Source organism: Nothoprocta perdicaria, unplaced genomic scaffold (assembly GCF_003342845.1).
Source record: "Nothoprocta perdicaria isolate Ctin4 unplaced genomic scaffold, notPer1 scaffold_106, whole genome shotgun sequence".
Lineage (NCBI taxonomy): Eukaryota > Metazoa > Chordata > Aves > Tinamiformes > Tinamidae > Nothoprocta > Nothoprocta perdicaria.
In genome coordinates this window covers 694,230-710,120 of record NW_020454161.1, presented here as the reverse complement: position 1 = coordinate 710,120, position 15,891 = coordinate 694,230, and the positions used below count along the sequence as shown (strand labels likewise).

The window sequence follows — 15,891 nt, the reverse complement described above, 5'->3', positions numbered from 1 at the left end:
CCGCTGCTGCTGCCGGCGGCGGCCGCGGTGCTGCCGGCGGGCGGGAGCGGGGAGCGCCTGGGCGGCGCCACCCCCAAGCAGTTCTGCGCCGTGCACGGGAGGCCGCTCGTCAGCTACGCCGTGCGGGCCATGGAGAGGTAACGAGCGGCGCCCGCGCCGCCGCCTCCGCTGCGGGGCCCGAGCCCGGCCCCGGCGTCTCGGCACGCGGGAGTGCCGTGGATAACGCCCGCTTGGAGGCACGTGGCTGGCGGTTAATGCCTATATGTGTGCGTGTATACACATATATAGGCATATGYGTGTATATAAACATATGTGCCAGTGCTGAGGGAACCGAGGCCCTGCATGTGGTGTCACTGGAAGCCCTTTGGATCGGGGCTGGTGTCACCGGGGTCCTGGATGTCCCGCCCTGGCCCGCGGGAGCCCGAACCTTTCGGCTCCCTGCGGAGCAGAGGAGCGAGTGGAAACGGAGCTGCCAACTTCTCCCGGCGCTCTGAGCTCATGGAAATTTGTTGAACATCAAATTCGGGCCCCTTTTTCCATTCCTACGCAGAGAAGCTTCCCTCAGGTCACTTCGTTACTTTATGAAAGAAATATTGTTTGTTTTCTGTATTTAATTTTCAGCGGCCAGTCACAAGGCTGAGCACATCACTAAGCAAAAGCTTTAATCCAGAGCTGCAACTTCTGCCAAAATGCCATGGGAGTCTACAGGGAGAAAGAATAATGCCCTCAGTCAGTGTGTCAGAGACCTGGGAAAGGAATGGAGTGAGGTTTGGGAAGGAAGTGATGGCCCGAGGAAAATAAAGCATCACTCAAAAATCTTTAATTTCTACTGCCAGTGAGTTCTGGGAGATGAACAGTTCTTTGAGCAGCAGTGTTAGATTTTTGTTCTAAAGCTGCAAAAAATTAGATGGCTGAATTCAAATGTTACATTTGGCCCAAGCACATGATCCAAACCAGGTTGTGAGGGACTCGGCCAAGGGTTTCCCTTGGCTTAGGAATGTGGTGGTCGGTGCCGGTCCTCGCTGGGGCAGGACTTGTCCCATCTCCCTGCTGGTGTGGGTGGGGAGGTGCCTGGCGTGCATGTGTGTTGGGAAATAGGAAAAGATCCCGCTTAAAGCTTGAAGTGACTTGTTTTCATCTCCGTGCCTTTCACTCCAAAAATGTAAAGGAGGTTCCTCCTTGTACTTGGTGTAAATATGAGCACAGAAAATGTCTTACTGAGGAACTGTTGCTTGTCACCACATCTGCCACCTGGAAGTGCCAGACTTTCTGAAGTTAGTTTGGTACTATCTTCTCATGTCTATTATTCAGCCTCCCTAGTAATAATGAATCATTAGCTTATTAGCCTGTAATAACTTCTTACCAACCAGTTCCCGGTTATTTTGCCTACTTTAGCTGTTTTTCAGCTTGGGATTTTGGGCCTGGAAAAAAAATGTAGCAACATACAGACAAATACATTAGCAAACCAAAATTTTGCAGCTGTTTTGCATGTGCTTTTTAGAAAGCATGAGGTGGTGAGGATTTTTACTCCATTTAGCTGGAAGTAACCAGAACATTAAATATTGGTGTGGAAAACTGTCAGACAAGAGCAGACATGACTGAATAAGCAGCATGTCCTGTTCTCTGAGATGACAGAGTTCAGGAGGTTGGCCTTCCAATAACAATCAAAGAAAATGCCCCTAGGAAGATGACATAAGGGTGAGTAGGATAGGGAGGAAAGATTGCTTTTTATTACCGTCACAGTGATGCTGATAGGAAGGTCAGGCCCTACCTTGGGGATAAAAATAAAATATATAAACATAAAATAAACTTGTGTGTCAGTTTTCCTAGGAATTTATTTCTACTTTTGTTGGCCCCTTGGGCATCAAGTCCCACAGAACTACAGTGGTGTTGGTGTTCTTCCTTTTTGCCCCGTGCGCACTGGCAGGGTTCTTCCTTCCCTTTAGCTACGCGGTGCATGCCTGTTTGCAGTGGGATGTTTGCAGTTCCCTGCTCTTGAGGCATGGAGCAATCCCTCTTCTCCGTGTGCGGGGGTGTGTGCACGGAGTGAGGGGTTTCCCTAAGCTACAGTGAGCAACACTGGGAGGTAAAAGTTTAAAATTTCACTCGTTTTTCACCACCCAGTGAAAGCACAGCAGAGTTACCGTGTTTCCTGGAATAAGGGCAATTAATTACTCAATGGCTTCAAACAGCTTCTTTGCTTGCGATGATGTAGTCTCACCAAACAGTGACCTGATGTCAAAAAGCATCACCTGGGGCAAGTGTCCAGGGAACTGCCTGGACCTTTCTTTTCTGATCAATAAGGAATACTAGCTTAGTTTTTTCAGGGCAAATGGATTGCCTGTGTACATGAGATGCTCTGAACTTGTTTAGTGTGTCTGGGAGGCTTTTCAGACTTACGCTCTCCCTGCTTGCATTGGTTTAAAAACAAAAGAAAAGTGTATGTGTATTAAAATATATCAAGAAAGTGGGGAAAAAAGGAGGAAAATTGCTTTTTGCGTTTGAYAGCAGTCCTTTTTGCCATTTGGTATTTGAATAATGTCACCAAAACTGAAGTAGCAGCTTGTGTTTTATCTCTGAGGAGTTTCAGCGGCAGTGAAAGATGGTGTCTTCGGCTGCAAAAGCCATCTCAGCAGTCTCTCTCTGGCTCGGCCTTTGCTTTGCTGATGCTAGTGCTCATTTCAGTGGGTTTGGTGTGAGGTGAGTTGCCTCTGGTCCAGGGAAGAGCTGCAGAAACCGACTGCAAGCGTTTGAGCCTTTTGTCACGCTGAGGACTCTATGTTGGTACTTGCTTCTTTTTATACACAAGTATAAAGGTTTAAAACCTCAAAATCACATTGGTACCTGAGCCTACGGCTAGGTGATAAGGGTCTCCAAGCGTAGCCTTTTGTTATTTAATTTTTGCTTCAGTCTGTGTTTAAGTCAGGCTGTAACTTAGTCTGTTTCTGACTTAATGAATTACTTTTCTTGGAGCTCTGACTTAGCTAACATAAAAGTGAATCCTTTTGCTAAAAAGAAATGGAACAGGATCGTTTGGCACTAGGCAGCAGACCTAGTTAGAAATTTTGCACTTGACTAAGTGATGACCAGCAGGGCAATCTCAAGGAAGAAATTTAGTCCTTTTTGCTCTGTGTTTTCCTTTTACTAATCTTGAGATTKTCTCAAGGCAGCTGTAAAGTGATTTGCAGTGGGATTTTACTTTTGTTTCATTTGATCAGACTTGTGGTATAGACCATGTGGTATAGAACGGGTAGAGTTCTGTACTTGTCATGTTTTAAATCATTTTACAGCCTGTTACTCAGATCTCCTCTGTGCCTTATTCAGATTGCTTCTAAAGCTTCCATCATCAAACAGAATGGAAGAGGTTTTTAACATTTGCAATTAGAAAGGGTGTTTATTATTTTTATTTCTGAGTAGGTCCTGAATTTAATATTTTGGTTTAAAAAAAAAATAAAAGAAAAAAGGAAGTGTGACAGATGAAGGAAAACAGATCTGCATGCTGCCAGGCTGAACATCATCAGACAATCCGCATAGTTCATTTGGTAAATCGCCTTGCAGCATTTCCATAACTATTTTTTTAAAAGCTAAAGCACCTGTGTCATGCATAGATCCCATTYATGAGAAACGTGGGRCATACTTTACCGAATTAGTGCTTTYCTGTGAGTTTTGTAAAGCACTTCTGCTGGGACATCCTGTGCCACAAAGCGCAAACTCTTCTTCCACCTACTGAGCTGAGAGCCTAGCAGGGCTCTTCTGCGGGAATAGTTGCCATCCCTGAATCTCAGCTCCGGTCGTAGCCTGTTGGTCCTGGGCGAGTTTCAGAAGGACATCCTGGAGTTTATGAATGTGTTGATGCAGACACAGGGTGGAGCTGTGACCGCGTCCTGTCACTTTTGTGCCACTGGAGGCCTTGAGCCATCGCAGCCCCATGCACGGATTTATCGTGGGCCGGCCGGTGCTTCACTGCCCTGCCCGGCTCTCAGATAATGCAGAGTGCTCCACAGTGGCATCATCAGCTCTCTTACGTGACTCYGGAACGGGCAATGTCACTGCTTTTCTTACACTGTCACTTGTGCACGTGCAGACTGTCCCCTGTTCCCGGGAACTGTGCAATTCCTTACTTTTTCTGTAAATAGAGCAGAGCTCTTATTTTCTATTAGTGCCAAATAGCTCTCCGTGAGTTTTGCTTTGTTTAAACGACTGAAACTCAATAGGTAAAGAAGATCTGAGATCAATCTAGTGTGCTGGCCCTAATTTTAAATGAGTCACACAGAAGTGTAGAGTTTTGTGGCTGAGACTTCTTTGAGAGTTTTGCAGACCTTTTGGTGAACCTGTGGTGAATGACAATTTGAAGTGAATCTTGAAACTATGATTTCAGATTTTACATGTGCATGACTCGAGTAAGAAATGCTGAGCATGTTAGTGTGGCTGTATTTTCTGTGTTTGTTAGCAACAAAATTAACAGGAGGAAAAATATTTTTCTATTGTTTAGAATGCTACTAGAGCTTCTACTTATTTTATTACTTTTAGTTCTTTTAAAATTAATTAGATTACAGTTTTCCATGGACGTTTGGCTACAAATCCCCAAAGAAGGTGGAAGATGCACTGATCTTTTCTATAGTTCTGAGAGATGATCTGCCTCACAGATGACTTTCCTTTTGGAGTAAGGGTAGCTCCTGGACAAAAACTTCTCACGTGTTGTAGTGGGCACCAAGAAGTTGAGTATTTCTAAAGAGCTACACACACACACACACATATATATATTTGTATATATACACACTTTTTTAATTGCAAGGGTTTYGTAACCTTAGCCCTTCTGTGTCGGCAGAATCATTTTCAATAACTCTACTTTTGAGAGAGAATATGCCATGCTTCTCTCACTTTGCAAAGCTAGATTTGTAGGCTACAGGTAAGCTTAGTAAATAATTTTTTTCTCCAATTCATTACTCATCTGACCAAAAAAAAAAAAAAAAAAAGTGACTGTCATCTGTGAAGATACAGAAAGGAAATAATTTTAAATCCTTTTTCATGTCCTCTACATAGCATTTAGGAAATAAAACACTTGAGTAATTCGATTTGAATTGTGGCATTTTCATTATTTTAAAATGCAATGCTGTATGTGAATGTATTTTTTGTTCTTGGGTCCTTTGACCTACATATGATTTCAGCCAAACTTCATTTATGACTTTTTGGTCCTGTGGGTTCCTCCCTGCTTCCCCATGGTGGAATTAGGCTGAATTAGGCTGATACCTGTGTTAGGTGCTCGAAGTTTCCAAAAGCAGTGTTTTCATGGGATGGCGGCTGTGCCTTAAGTTACTTTGTTTTCATGTTTTGCTAACTTCCCACAGCAGAAATCTGTGCGCACACATAAATATATAATGCATGCACATGCTCCCAGCTGCCAGCATGGGGCCTTCTTCTGTCAATACCTGGGTGTCGTGGTCCTGATTCCCTCGTGGTCAGTCTGTCCCTGCTCGTCTGGGCCTTGGCAGAGAGATCTCTGTCCCCAGAGCTTCCCCTTGGTCACGTTGCTGCCCTGCTCTGTTCACTGGGTGTCAGGTACTGCCTCCCGGGACTCCGTATGTTCCAGATCCCAGAATTTACCATTTTATTGGAGACTGAATTYAGGAGAAACTAAAATAGTGCAAGGTATGTGATTGATTTAGAAATTAGAATTGAAACTGGCGATAAGGCTGGAATAAGAATTGTTTGGAAGGCTTTTTGGAGGTTTATCAGAAAATTTTATTTCTGCAGTCTTTTTTTTCTCTCAGAATTGAGATTACTTTGGCATTGGCATTTGGCATTGGTAGAGATCTTATGTAGCTCTTTGCAATAGATATGGATAGACTGCTAATGTGCAAGCATAAGTGCTTGAGAATGCACTTTATTTAGCCATCTCGATTTTTTTCATGCAGATATTTGTAATTTTATTTTATCATTCATGTCTACTTTTCTGTTTCTGTACTCTTTCTTCCAGGATAAGTTGGATATCTGACATTATTGTGGTCGTCTCTCCTGAAAATATTGAAACAATGAAGACTATCGTTGAGAAATATGGTCACAAAAAAGTTACAGTAGTAAAAGGTGGAATAACACGTCACCGATCCATTTTTAATGGACTGAAAGTGTTTGCAGAGAGTGAGTTTTCCAAATACCTGCTCCAGAAGCCAGAAGTGGTGGTTATCCATGATGCTGTGAGGCCGTTCGTTGAAGAAGATATTCTGTTAGAAGTGGTTATGGCTGCTAAAGAACATGGGGTATGTACTAAATAGCTGTGCAAGACTGTAGTGTGCTTATACACTGCACAGAGTCCAAGTGGGATTTCCTGAGACCTGCATTAATGTTGATTTTTTAAGTAGAATAGATTCAGAATTCTCATTGCACAGAGAGGTCAGGCTGGAGCAGACTTTTTCTAAAGAGTTATAAGCATAATTTGCTATAGAGAAAAATGATTGCTGTAGAGGCTCTCCGTAAAGTATTAAATTAATGTCCAATTCTCATTTAATGGTAATCACTGTTAGTGTTTGCTGATTGCATCCAGAGAGGAGAGCAGGAGGTCATTTGACTTATAAACGTTGTGTGTGTTCGTTTCATATTTGTGTGGAAATCCTGAGTAGGGAAGTGGCAAGAGAACTATCCCTATGTTTACTCTAGATTTGTCTAGAATCCTTAAACCTTGCAAAGTGCTGGGAAAGAAGGAAGCTGGAAGCCCCCACAGTGCGGTTGCAGGTCCCTCATCGTCACTGTGTTTGAGGATTGTGTACTCTCTTGGAAATATTTACAGGAACTAGAGAGATTTCTGAGGAAACCAGTGGTAAATGACTGAGAGGAGCTGGTAGAAATTACATGGATGCAAATAGAATGGTAAKTTATTAATGATTCTGTCAGCAAGAGGAGCTGATGGAGAGGCTGGCTGGTGATCATGGACAGGGTTATAACAAATTCATGACTTAGCCACAGGTTTACTTATACATTCTGGTATATTTGCCTTGTATTTCAGTTCCCCAGTAGTAAACAGGTAAAATACTTCTCAACTTCAGTGAGATGATTTGAGATTAAATCCATTAATCTCCTTACCTAGATAGCCTTCCTGTGATGTGACTTTATGATCTTACGARTTTGTCCAAGTCATCTTTTCTACTATATAATTTATTACTGAAGTGTGTGTGGTATTTAATGTCTCTGTGGTGGTTTCCTGTGCTGGCTTGGGTCCACTGAAGTCACTGAAGCTTGGCCAGCAGAACTGGACTCCCAAAGCTACTGTTAGCTACTGATGTTACCTGTCATAGTTAGGGAGCAAACCGAGGAATATGAGAACTTCATTTTATGTAGTGAACTAGCAGAGCTACTTGCCAGGGAGAGAGGTGCTTATCTTCTGATATTTGTACAGGGGTTTGAGGAACTAAATGAAGGGAAAGTCAAGACTTTTTCTCAAAACTGATATGCGTTGTTTGGAACATCAGAAGAGTTTTGGTGGAAGAGAAGCTGTCRTCTGGGGTTCTTCATATAGTCAGATTCTTTGCATATATAGGGGAGGGTCAATTCTTCACTCTTTCAGAGCAAAAAAGTAATTACTTTTGCATTTTGTAGAAAGGTAAAAAATCTGACAGAAACATATTAAATCACTAATAGGAATAATGCTGTATTGTTCATCTGCATACCATATAGATAGCATAATTGTGAGAAACTTCTATGTTCTTTAAAATGGCATTTGATCAAGTAAGTTATTGCATTTCTTGCTGCCAATTGTCAGACAAATAAATTACTTTATTACGCTTACTAATCACTTTGTTATTTGCCTGTAGGAATCAAAATGTGCAACTTACCCAGAACTAATAAATTATGCCCTAAATCTTAGAAACATCCCTTGATTATGTGAAAATATAACTTTGCAACCAATTAAATTCCATTTATATTTTGGGGGTAATTTTGTAATTAAAGTTACATGTTTCTAGAAACAAATTCTTTATTGCTAGTAAAAGCCGGGAAAAGTGGAAGCTTCAGAAGGCATTATTCCAAAGCCTCTAGCAATATCTCTCTGCCAGCATTGCATTTTAAACAACACAATCAAAAAAAGTGTTTACAAGAATGAGATTCTTCCCCTCCAACTCTTTCCGGATTTTGTTACCTCTGCTATGGAGAGAGAGGAAGGGAAAAAGTCAATTAAAATCTGAGACTTTTTCATTAGTTAAAACCTAAACTGGAATTGAAAATCTAGTTGGTCTTTTTTGAGTAAATAGGCTGAAATCAAAACTCTCGCATTCTTAACGTTAGAAGCTGGATTCTGGAAGTGATTGAACATGAATATATTTTTGTAAACAGCAAGGATCTGAGCAAATTATACATGCCTATACAGGTATACTGTGCTATTCAATCTCATGGACTTTGATTCCCAAGCACAAGCAGTCCAAACTACCTCTTTACCCAGAAGAAACCTTCTCATTCCGTGCTTGGTGTTTTGTTGTCTCTGAGTTTGCCCAGACCTAGCGCTGTGATCCCAGTCCTGCCCTGCTGGAGGGCTGGAGCCTGCCCACGTGCACACATATCCTGTTCTTTAACCCAATTATACAGCAAAGTGAAGCACTCTGTGTGGATTGTGGACTTGCATTAGCAAAGCATGGTGACTGGCAAACCAACGCGCCGTGCTCGTTCTGCATTGAAGGACTGCTCAGGGACATCATCCTGCAGCACTGGAGGCAGTGCAGTTCTGCCCTCTTTTCTTCCAGAGTTCTTCTTCTTTTAGAAGCAATGACAGTTGTTTATGTCTTCCACTCTCCTTCTGGTATTTGGAATATTTTACACATGATCTTTGCCTTCTTTATTGTAATCTAAGACTGGTTTTAGCCAGCACTAGAAATTGCATTTACTGCTTTGGTGACTGTTTATCAGTGTTTATCTTTCATGTTTATACMCTTGGGCCATCTGAAGCCATTCTGTGCCTGTACTCTCAAGATCTCTGCTATCAACCTGTGCTTTGGTCCTGGTGCTGTCCTGCACTAGACATGCACAAAAGCAGAATAAAGACCTGAGTATRTCAGAGTGGCATCCAGGGATTTGTATTCCACTGACGACAAGAGCTCTGTAGCTGAGGAACCTTTGCTGAATGAGGCAGTGCTTTCTGGTGTTTAGGCACTGGAGTTGGAATCTTTCCCCTTTCATGGGTAGGGGTAAGAGATGTCGCTTGTTTTTAAAGAACTTTTGAAGAAAATACAAGGATGTGTTAAGGAAAACGGTGATTTTTTTCAAAGTGTATATTTCTGCTATGTCATATATATAATTAAATATAGATTAAATATAGGTATAGATTCTGACTTTACTGACCTGTTAAATCTTAGATCCTGACCCTGCATCTGGAGTTTCTGGCATGTAAAACACCTGATTCACAGTTAAATCTCCCATATGTAAGAGCACTSGTCACTTGCAGGGCAACCTTTGTGGGTTCAAAGCAGTCTCACAAAGGCAGTGTTGGCAGCCTTGCCTGCAAATGATGATTCTGTGTCAAAACTTCCACCATTTGATTTTCATGTATGTATATGTATATATATTTTTCAGTGTGTCCTTAATTCTTAGTATTTTCTTAGTGTGATTTTGCTGCTGTACCAGACAAGAACCAGACAATAGATTAATATTTCTCTTTCTATCCCTCAGTAATGAGTAACTATCAGAAAGAAATGGGGTTTATTAGTCTCATAGAAAGATGTAACTTCTTAGCCAAGTCTTTGTTTTCTGTGTTGAATAGGAGCTAATATAACATTGTTAGCAAATATATGAGGTCTTTGACCTAATGGRATGTAGTGTTTGAGGGGGGAAAGCATTGGTAAGGGAAGAAAAGGCTGATTTCCCAGTCTTGGTTAATCCTCTTGGATGAATCAAGTCCCACTGCAGCATCCCAAGATTTTTTGTTTTTCCTGATTTCTTGCTTCTCAGTCTATTGTGGGTCAGGTGTTTTATCGCATGCAGTAGATCAGTAGCACATGATATTGTGGGTCTTGTAGTTACGTAGACTTTTAAAAAGTGAGACACAGCTTCTCAGCAGTAATTGTAATGGTCCTGTGCTGGTAATTGCAGGTTTATACTCCCCTAAAAATGCTAACTTCTCTTTCTCTTGCCTCACTGTCAGTTGCAAAATCGTTTGTGGTACAAGGCACCTTCAGTGACAGCTCTTTTGTAATGTGAATCAGTAGTTAGAGTAAGAAAGATGGTTCTCTGCTTGTTAAATGTGATTCGTTACTTGTTGATGTCAGCATATACTGCACAGAAAATGTAAAATAAATAGTCTTTGATRAATTTAAAAGTTACATTGATTTTAATGGTTACTTATTTTTTGTTATAAATATTTAATTTTTGCCACCTAAAATTGCACCTAAAATTGCAATAAAACATTAAAGGATATAGTTAAATGCAGGTTGTTCATGTTGTCATCCTTCTGTTATTGAATTCAAAAATGAAGAGGGGTGTGTGTGTGTGTGTGTGTATCTGAAATATTTCTGAAAGGAAGTGATTTGCTGCTTAGTGTTTGCATTGTTTAGGAAGGCTGAGGCCTCCATGCTATGGAATCCACCATACTTCTATATAACAGTGTATATTACTGACAATTGAAAGGAGCAAATATTTCATAAGAAAATTTTGCAACAGGCTATCAACATGTGTTGCTCTTTATTTGATGAATGCTACATGTGGTCAGTCATATGCATTGTATGGATCTATACAGGCTTTATACAAACTTTGAAGTACTTAAAGCCAACTAAGCAAACAAACCTGACAAGAAAACAAAATCTTAATAAAAGGGAATATCTTGTTAAAAGCAGCAGTTCTTGCACTTTGATGAAAGTTGGCTGAATTTGTTAACTAATGGAGTATGATCTTACAACTTGGCTAAAATACAATAAAATGTATTTTATGGAATGTTCAGTGCTATTGTAGTTCTTTGGAAAAAAAAATCCTTTAGCTATTCTTGAATTTCTCAGATGGAATATACAGATAAAGCAGGCTTACTGGAAGAAATACTATACAGTGTTTTATGAAACCACTAAAAGTATCTGTTTAATGCTGCTAATTTTCATATTTTTTTGCCCCTTTTTGTGTTTTTTTTCCTGACTTATGTCTGTGATTCGTTAAACAACATCAAGTTAAAATAATTAATATTCTTAAGCCTTGCTTATTTGAAAAAAGGTATTGTTTTATATTGAAATTTAGCATAAATTAGTCATGTTGGTTTTGTTTGCAGTGCTCTGCTTTTTCTCAGTGACTACTGTGCTTTCTGTTCTGTACTGTTTTTCTGCTTTCCCYGCGTTGAGCTTGTTTTTCGTGCTGCTTGTGGAAAAGTTGCAGCCTATGACATGGCTACGTACATGTTCTTCCTCCATTGTGTCTTTACAGTTTCTGCTGCACGTTCCCACCCTCGTGACTTCTTTCAGGATAGAGCTCCGTTTTTCTTTTTTGAGAAAGTTTACTTCTTTTTTTCCATAGAATAACATTTGATATTTAGCCTATTTTAGATCTGGTCAAAGCAATATTTATTGACTCTGTACAGAGAAATGCTTTACATACATAAGAACTGGAATTATGTAAAATAATATTATATATATATATTTATATGTGCAGTCCTAATTTTTGAGCAATAGTTTGTGCTATCAGCCACCCTCTTTAGCTTGTCGTGGCTAAATGGGACTCTGACATGTCCTGATGTACATGTACCGTCCCCAGTTACTCAGATAATATGTGCTGATAAAGGTGACCTCATTAGAAGAAATGTTTTCCTTTTTCTTAAACAGTGTCATAAATATACATTACATTTGTTTAAAGCATCTTGCCTCTTTGAAGTTGGTTCAGTGTACAACATAGTGTCGGCTCATTAACATTGGATCAAAGCGTATATTAAATTTCTGATTAAACATCCCCTTCTTTGCAGCTAGGAATAAACACAATTATATCTTCTTCCTTCCTGCTGTTGGTTTAAGATTAACACGTGTCCAATTTTAGTGAGTTCTGCTGTTGTTCTAGCCAGCTGGGTAAACCTACTCTAAGGAAATGAAGTTTAGTGTACAGGCCTTTCTCAGGATTCAAAACTCCTTGCATATGTTCTAGTTAATCCTCTTTTTGTGTAGGTAATGATTAGCTATATATGTTACAGGAAATGTGTTTAATATTTCATCCAGTGCTGTCTTTGGGCAATTAAAAGCTGCCAGTACAAATTACCAAGATAACTGGAATTGGGCAGGTTGGCGATACCTACCACAWTGATGAAATTTTAGAGGGCCCAAATCAAAGAATCAAACAGAATCAAAGGTGAAGTACCTATATTGCTTTTAATTTTGGTATTCCCCCCCCCCCTACAAATCACAGAATCACAGAATGGTTGAGGTTGGAAGGGACCCCTAGAGATCATCTAGTCCAACCCCCTGCTCCAGCAGGGACACCCAGAGCACGGGGCTCAGGGCTGCATCCAGGCGAGTTTGAAGATCTCCAGAGAAGGAGACTCCACAACCTCCCTGGGCAGCCTGTKCCAGGGCTCTTTCACCCTCACAGGGAAGAAGTTCCTCCTCATATGGAGATGGAACTGCCTKTRTTGCAGCTTGCACCCATTGCCCCTTGTCCTGTCACTGGCTGCCACTGGGAAGAGCTTGTCCCCTTCCTCCCTACATTCCCCCTTCATGTACTTATACATATCAATCACATCCCCTCTCAGCCTTCTCTTCTCCAGAGAAAACAGGCCCAACTCAGTCTCTCCTYGTATGAGAGATGCTCTGTTCTCTCTATCCATCCCTTTAGAGCTAGAGAGCCTCTCTAGAAGCTCCACATCCCTCTTATTTTCATTAGTATAAGGGGATCAATTTTATTCTTACTGTTAAAAAAGAAATGGAGAAAGCAGTCTCCCCCTGTGGTCCCTGCCTCGTGAGGGCCTCCTGCCATGCGAGCACCCCTGGGGGAGACAGAGGGGTGCGGAGGCCCGGGGACAGTCCTGGCCTGGGCCCTGTGTTGTCACGTGAAAATGAGCGACCATGAACTTGCATCGGAGGAACTTCCGACTGCCTTACTAAATGAGAATAGCTATATGCCTTTGTTTTTATTAAGTATTCATTTCAGGTTTCAAATAGGAAAGATTTGAAAAGGACGTCCTCTTAAATATGTGAAATATTTTAATCTTATAATTGAGTGGTTAAGTTTTCCTTTGAAGATAGAGTTTTATAAATTTGAAATAAGAAATCTTTCAGTAAAGACAATTCTGCTACCTTAAATGATAATTACTGGTTGAAGCATGTTGATTAGTATAGATATAATTAACTTGAGCGCAGATGCCTGAATAGAAATGCATGTTTCTGCCTGTTTCATACATCACAGTTATTCTGTATTCTGTATTTCTGTATTTTTTTTTAATTGTAGTTGGCTGTGAATGCCCCTCGTGGCAAGTAGTTTGATATGTGTGAAAGAATACTTTCTCTGTAGTAACACATGGAAACAGTTTGATTGAATAAAATGAGAAGAAATTAATCATAGTCATTCTGAGCCCATTTGCTGRTTCTCAGCCGACCTAATTTAGTCTGAAATCCTTAGGAGACAGTACTCTTCAATATTTTATAAATAATCTGTCCCCTAATAAAAAATATTCTAAGATATATATATACACTTGTAAGTTCTGACTTAATTTAAATTAATATAAACAGTTCTTCCTTGTTACTRCTGTGTAGTTGAACAGCGTGCTAATGTGATCCTTGTCTCCACAGAGGACTGTTCTAAATCATGTGTATTTACCAAACTCACCTCTACAAAATTAACTTTAAAGGAGTTGCACAATAGAGGCATTTGTCCTGCTAGGTGTGAGAATCTCCACAATTTCCAGCGTAGCTTCAAAGAAGTCAGCTGCTTGGAAGTGATGAAAGTGTGTTTCTAAGTCCAGCATATATRGGCAGAAGATGACTTTATTTTTACTAGGGCAAGATAAATAAAGGATGTGAGAGTGTTGATTCAGTACTGTTTTGCTTGTCCGAGTGAAAAAGAACTCTGATTAAAGAAAGCTAAATTAATAAATGTTAATAGTGAGAAAACATCTAGAAACCTGAGAATGGGGAATATCCTCTAAAAATTGTACTCATAGGCCCTGATTATTTGTTGTGATGTCAGCTCTATTCCGAAGTGCTTTGAATAATGTTATTAGGATGTCTGAAATACAAAATGTATGTTTTTTCTATACTAGTATACAGAGCAGAGGTGGTGTGGAGTGTAGGAAAAATGAACTTGAGAGAGAAGAGCTATGAATGGAGCAGAAGAGTCTTACCATTAAGTACCAAGTTGAGGGGAGTCCTGTTAGAGGAACAGGAGAGTCTGCCCAGGACTGGGTTGGGTGAAGTTTTACACTGATTTCCAACTGCATGAAGTTCAGTGCAGTGAACTGGCCTTGTATGTAAGTGAACTTTGTGGGTAAGCATTAGTGCTTGGAGTCTTTCTGGGGAGTCAAAGYCATGGCTGCTTATTTGAGTATACCACTCTGCAAAGCTTGGTTATCTGAGCTTGCTACCAGACTCTTGGAAAAAAGGAAGAGAACTGCAACTGTGATTATTTCATTTATTTATTTTAGCATTTGTACTGCTTCTCTTTTTAGTCCAAATAATTCACCTTGTTGAACTGTGTAGTTATTTGGTAATTTTCTATTTCTACAGAAGTSCTGTTTTTTCATGATATTTTGGAGCTTCTGGTTCATACTTTGTTCTTGGAAGGCTGTATTTTAAACCTGAAGTGTTGGTCTCAGCTGAAGGTGTTTGATGTGTTGGGATATSTGCAGCTGGGGAAATGCCACCTTTGTGACATCAGCCCCCTTAAATTCTGTTCAGATTTTAACAGATTCTGATTTATTTTAATAACATGAGGCAGATTTTATGATTTTTCATTATAAGTAAGTTGTATCTCATTGTTTTAACCAAGCTGTTTCTGTCTTCAAGTTTCTATACTTTCATTTCATAATGAAAGGTATCAATTACTGCTTACAATTACAAAGGTACTGCTTAGGTTTTGTCACCTTTGAATTCATTATGTTGTCTGATCCTAAAGTTCAGCCTAGTTATTTATTCACTGAACACATTAATCTAAGTGATATTTGTCCAGAATTAAAGTATGACAAAATGAGAAAGATAGTGGTGATGTTTAATGAAAAGGTGGTAAAAAAGGCATGCTGTAAATCTAATGAAAAGACACTTGGTGCCTTGTTATACTGACCCGCATGGTGAACTACTTTCCCTTTTTCAGTCATATTGCATCTTTAAACTTTGCATACATGCTATACTGTATGCAGTTATGTGAAAATGGAATGAAAATTTGAGAAGCTGGTTGAAAATTGAGTATTTTCATTTTTTGATGTTTAAAATAAGTTACAGAAGACCYGTATTGTTTCTGAAAGAACCTAAAGACTGGTTCAGTTTTCAGCAAATGGATCAATGAGCTCACTTCTGGGAGGTACTTGTCTGTCACTTCCATTGAAGTTCATGGAAGTTATAAGTTCCCAGGACATTTTTGGGTTGTTTTAATTCAATGACAGAGTAAAGGGTAATCTTTCATTTCAGTGTTTTKCCTGGGAATAGTTACTTAACAGTATTTGTATTTGTAATGTAATAGTAGTTAGCAGTACTTGTTTCAGTGTCTATGAAATTAAGAATATTTTTAGAGCTTGCCCACAGATAGATTGCCACTTTCACACCATTTTAAAATGTGCAAACACCAGGAGAAGTGTACGGATATCCTGTATGTGCCAGGTTAACCAAGACTCGTGCTTGAATGTCTTTGAAGTGGAGTGGCTGGATGGCTATAAAGTGGTCATTTAAAGACATCCTATTTAACTGTCACAATTCAAGAAAYGTAAATGATACATTTTGCATATAATTTTGAAAGAAAATCCTTTTG

General features: G+C 39.9%; 1 protein-coding gene across 1 annotated transcript in view; it reads left to right on the top strand.

Moving 5' to 3' along the window:
* Positions 1 to 15,891, top strand: part of ISPD (isoprenoid synthase domain containing) — a 109,441-nt gene that overhangs the window by 7,004 nt on the left and 86,546 nt on the right. Inside the window, exons 2-3 of the mRNA XM_026045085.1 lie at positions 28 to 137; positions 5,978 to 6,257. Of these exons, the coding sequence (XP_025900870.1) occupies positions 28 to 137; positions 5,978 to 6,257 (390 nt within the window). The remainder of the gene's footprint in view (positions 1 to 27; positions 138 to 5,977; positions 6,258 to 15,891) is intronic.